The sequence below is a fragment of the Haemaphysalis longicornis genome, unplaced genomic scaffold (assembly GCF_048455015.1).
Source record: "Haemaphysalis longicornis isolate Haplotype H1 unplaced genomic scaffold, Haemaphysalis longicornis Haplotype H1 scaffold_14, whole genome shotgun sequence".
Taxonomy (NCBI): domain Eukaryota; kingdom Metazoa; phylum Arthropoda; class Arachnida; order Ixodida; family Ixodidae; genus Haemaphysalis; species Haemaphysalis longicornis.
Genome location: NW_027526245.1, coordinates 31,641,235 through 31,646,714, shown reverse-complemented (window position 1 = coordinate 31,646,714; position 5,480 = coordinate 31,641,235). Strand labels below are relative to the sequence as shown.

The 5,480-nt window shown below is 43.2% G+C and overlaps 1 protein-coding gene across 1 annotated transcript; it reads right to left on the bottom strand.

Moving 5' to 3' along the window:
* Positions 1-2,147: 2,147 nt before the first annotated feature.
* LOC144164830 (uncharacterized) lies at positions 2,148-4,100 on the bottom strand. Its single transcript, XM_077695092.1, has one exon. The coding sequence runs from the start codon at positions 4,098-4,100 to the stop codon at positions 2,148-2,150; it is 1,953 nt and encodes a 650-aa protein (XP_077551218.1).
* Positions 4,101-5,480: the final 1,380 nt, after the last annotated feature.

Sequence of the window (5,480 nt, the reverse complement as noted above, 5' to 3'; positions counted from 1 at the left end):
AAGTTATAAAAATTAGATGTTTATACAATACAATATTCCAACACATATGTTCACTGTTTTACTACGTTTTGACTACTCTGGTGCAGCACTACAACTGCTACACAATATACAAGGTTTCATAGACACAATTCCAACATCACACTGCGCAACAAAAACAAAAAAGGCAAACATAAATTGTTGTCCAGAGCAATGCTATTTCAAATATTTACAGAAAGTTCTAGTTTGCGAATATTCATACAGAAACTAAAAAATCCATACACCAGACAGATAAGAAGTGTCAAAAAGGAACATAGGCATTAAACACTGCGTATATATCTTGACCTCACCATGTCTCTTTGAAAGATCTTGGTGTATGATTTTTCAAGAGACAGCAACGGGAGACATATCAGTGCATCAATGATAGGATAGCAGTAGTTGTAGCTGATCTAAAAAAAGTTATTTTAAAACTAGCACAATTAGAAACTCCAACATCCAGGCATGATGATGATGAAACTGTTTTCTCCTAATGCGCAATATGGATTGGAAGGATGAAAATAATTGTGAATATATGCAATGGGAAAGTTGACAATTTACAACCACAAAGGCAGAGCATGCACAATAGCTATGTTCATGTACCCAAGTTCAGGAGTGTAACTACATCTGCAAAGGAATAAATAAGATGTTGAAGAGACCAAATGGCTCAAGTGCAATATATCTAGAGCAAGAAAATTGTAGCATTGTGCTAGATGTAGACCACGGTGTAACTTCCACCGTGATGTAGACACATATGGCAAGATTATTATGACTGACCACATGATCGAGGAGCAGAATAAGGCTTGGTTTAGATAAAGAGCAAAAGTGCCCAAGAAAAGAACTGAACCCCGTCTGAGACGTGATCACCAAGACTTACATTCGGAGTGATGCCACAAAACAGATTTTGGGGGTCGAAGAGAAAGAAAACATAAATGATGATCAATATGTTCACAGTGCTTTTTCACTGTTAATAGTCAACAGAGACTGCCAAACGGGCACCTTAACATGACAAACTGACAATAACAATTTTAGGCAGTGCAAGGTATTAGGAAACCTGAAATGAAAAAGAAAATGAAAACAGAAAACTTACTTTATCAAAAACAACTTAAACTTTTTGACACCACAACAGCAGTATTGCTTGAATCACACTGGCAAAGATAATTGAGAGATGGTACCTATCAACCCAGATCATAGGACATCTTACTACATAGGTACATGACTTAAGCCAAAGTGAAAAAATATGTAACAAAAAAGAAAAAAATATGCCCATGCACTCTGTACATATGCTTATAAGGTGAAGAGAGGTGACAAAAAAGAATGTGCCCATGCACTTTCTACAAGTGGTTAACCAGCTGTACCAGGCAAGCAGCTAGTGTTTAACACACTTAAACTTAAACTTAACTTAACTAAACCTAAACACTTTTAAACTTAACACATAATGAGTCCAGGCGGAAGTAGCAGGGACTGTGCTGTTTGTAGTGATAGCAAAACAAAAGGAGGCAGGAGGGAAACTTTTTCTGCAAAAGCTGCAGTAAAACCCCTGGCCTGCACCCACCCAGGAGAATGTTTCGATCAGTTTCACACACTGCCCAAATATAGGTAAAGAAGTTGCAAGCACAGAATGCAAGGGAAAAATAAATCTCCCGAGTTTTTCTTGCGCAGTTTGTGTTTTTCTTTGTGGCGCCGGAAACTTGCAAAACAGTTTCAGACCGGAGCGGCGGGAAAGTGGGTAAAAGTTTTGGACCGGAAAGGGTTAGTCCCGCCACCTGCTGCAATGGCTCAGTGGCTAACGTGTTGTGCTGCTGAGCCCAAGGATGCGGGTTCAATTTCCAGCAGTGGTGGCCCCTTTCTGATGGAAGCGAAAAGCAAAGATGCCTGTGTGTTGATATTTCAGCGCTCGTTCACGATCCCCAGGTGGTCAAAGTTAATCCGAAGCCCTCCACTATGCGTGCCTTGTAGCCCGGGTGTAACTTCGGCCCGTTAAACTCCCCAATTACAACTACCCAATCCTAATCCCGCTCAACTTGATTGGGCAGGGCAACAATTAGAAAACTTTCAGGAGTACACTCCATGGCAACACATTTTTTCTTCAAGGCACTGGGACTACATGCCACTATGACGGCTGTTCGCCTCCTTTATCGCACAGCTAGGAAAGAAATTCCCAGTTGCAGGTCTCTGAATGGAACCGTGCGCACCAGCTCCAGCTTCTCTACTAGCACCAAGAGCTGTGGTGTGCTCCGAAAGGAAGCCAGAGCTTGTATAACTCCAACTGTGCCATCCTCGAGCTCAGCAACACAATTGACCCTCTTGGGCATGTTGTATGTTTCAGAGTGCCACAAAATGCCATTGCACTGGAATCTACTGTAGTATGTTATCTGTGTTGGTAGGAGCCCCAGGTGGTTCTCCAGAGCAACTTCAAGCCTAATATCTGGGCTAGAACAACTCTGACGCTGGTAACCAACTACGTCCCCAGGGAGCACAACACCAGTCCTGCCAATCGTTTGCCGGCCAACCATCCTCTCAAAGAAGGACCTTTCTTCTTCCTCCTCGATTTTGTCGGCCCAGAGACACAGGTGCTGCCACCAAACGAAAGTGCGAGCAATCTGCTCTCCAACGTGCTGCGTTCCCGAAAAATAGCCCAGCAGAACTGCATTTCGTCCCTCAAAGGGAAAGCATGAGGTAGCCCACAACGGGCCCCAGGTTTCCACCGAGTCTGCCAGGTGGAGCAGCTGGTGTACATTATATGACACATTTCTGGCTGTGTACAGTACGCCCATTTGCACCACAAACTTCTCCAATAGGGCCCGTGCTTCTCGTATGTCCTGCTGGGTGATCTCTGCTTTCCGGAGCAGGTACACACCATAAGAGAAAAGAGTAAAATGTTTGAAGTACACGAGCGGCAAGACTGGCTTCAAAACAACATAGCCATAAAACAGCAACAGGGCCCGCATCTCCGACGCCTTCCAATACAACATGTCCTCAAACTTTCTTGGGGTGCGGGTAATTTCCGTTGGAGGAGTTATTGCCAGCAGCAAGCTATTAAGCTCTTCCGTACGTGTGCCAATATACCAGTCACACTTATGGTGACTGGTATATTGGCACTTAAGCCACAGCTTGAGCAGTTGTCGCATCACTCCCAGGCAGGCACAATGCTGGTAGTCGGGGATAAACCCATCAACCACGTCAAAACGGGGAAGGGTCATGGAAAGGCAGGGACCAGTCACTCCTTTACAAGGTGCAGTAAGTGTGCCCTTAATGGCACCTGCTACATGTTTGCGAGCCGTTCGACGCTCTGGGGCAGTGTCCAAGAACTCGTACGACTTTCCCCCCCGATGGTAACACCAACTACACCCCTGAAAAGCATTAAACTTTTTACAGTTTCGGACTGCAGAACGAGCTGCTGCATCCACTGAGCATGCGGCAGCAAAAACTCTCACATTAACCTCCTTTCCATCTTTCATACAGGAGAAACCAGTGGAAAGCTGCTGAAGTTCTTCTGTGAAAGGCGTTAGGAGTGCAGTCATGTTTGGTTTGGAAAAACCAAACCACAGGGCAGGCATCAGCATGTTCTGCTTACGTGCAGCAGGTTCCAGTTGAGCTATCTGACACTGAACCGGCCAAATCTCAAATGTCGATTTTTCAAACACTCTTATCCCATCTGTGTTCCAAATGAGAGATATGTCGTCATCTGAAAAATCTGCACACAATCTCGCATGCTCAATGCCATTAAACACATCCTGGATTGTGTCTCCTCGAGCTCTTTGTGGAAGCCACTTCAGGTTTTTCTGAGCAAGAATCCTTTGTAACTGCTCTTTGAGAGGCATCACTAAAAAAAACGAACAGAAGGCAAGATCTACATCCCGATTGCAGTTTTCACAGAAAACCTGCTTCGTGCAAGTTTCTTGCCCCAGGTACCCCTTACAATACAAGCAGTAAAAATGCTTTTCGGGTTCTCGCACATCAGCACCCAAAGCCTTCTTCAGCAGGTACTTAGATCGTGGTGCTATGCCTGGGTCAATCGCATTCAGCATGTTGAGCAAGTCTGTGGTGCCCTCGTCGTTAATTCTGTGACGCATCACATAGGACATGAGCACAGCTGACACCTGCAGTGCTTTTTCGGGAAACGGAGCATTTTCTGCACCTTCATCAGAATCTTGGTCCTAAAAGAAGAATAAGGCAAGTCACATAAACTGCACACAAAAATTCTGCCCATGGCAAAAAACATCCAGCCAGCTCTTCATAATACTTACTTGGTCACCTCCCGTCTCTTCAGAAGCTCCGGTGTCCACACCAAGTGCTGCAGATGAGACCCTTAGGACTTCTTCCTAGTATGATAAAAGTAAAACCTGTTAGTTTAGTGACTCTCCACTCGTTTTAAAGAGGCCATGAAAATAAAGCACGTTTGTTTTATCTGAAAGATCTGGAGTTTCATAATGCCCTCAATGCTTGCCCGGCAACAAACAATGCTTTCTTCACTACGACATTAGGCTGAAATTTCTATTTTCCCGCTAAATTGTGTCTTTCGTGGCATTACCTATGACTTATTCAGAGAATGTGCTTTATGCAAACATTAGTATGTTGACTACGGCCACCGAGAATGGTAAAGCATCTAAATGGTTGTTGCCTTGTTTCCTGTCTGTCTTCATAGATGGTGTGACAATACCACTTATGAACCGCTGTCCTTATGGTTGATAGTAATCACTCGTGAAAACTTGGGCATGATCGACAAACAGGGCCACGTAAGTGGTGACATCGCTTATGCCAGTTGGCCAGTGTCAGGTGAGACAAGCCAAATGCACCTGATGGTTGTGCAGCTTCAATTAGCATAGTGCACACAGTCTGCACTGATGTTTGTATGTTTACTGTTAATAATTTTCATTATTTACCTCACCATTCTTACTGCTATAAAAAAATTGGCACTAAATTTAAGCCCAAATAGCTTGTTCTGCAAGCTTATAATGCCTGTTTAAGTTACATTGGATTTTCCCGGCCTCAGACAATTGCAATGAGCTGCCAATAATACATCATAAGTGCAGTTTAAAAACGTAGCTAGGGTGTCGCATGTTTATTCTGTATTTTCCTCATTGTTAAGCTTATTATAGCAAAGTCTGTGTTAAAAGTGGGCCAGAGTTGTTTTAATGAGGCACTCTTTTGAACGACCAAAGATTCATTTTGTTTTCACAGCCCCTTTCAAAAATAAAATGAATAAATTTGCCTTCGATTACCTAGTATGAAAGTCTGCTTAAACAACCTGTATAGATCTGAAATTTTTGAAATATTTAAGTTAAGCATAGCTCCTATGATTTAAAAGACTTTTAAAATGCATGCCTTTTATATGACACTGTCGGCTGATGGTACTAACAGTCGTTCCTTTTTTTTTTCTTGGCACTCTTTGGCCAAGTAGCCCTTGTGCTACGAAACAACACAAATCTGCAAATCACTGGCACTACTGGACCAAAAGTCAGGAA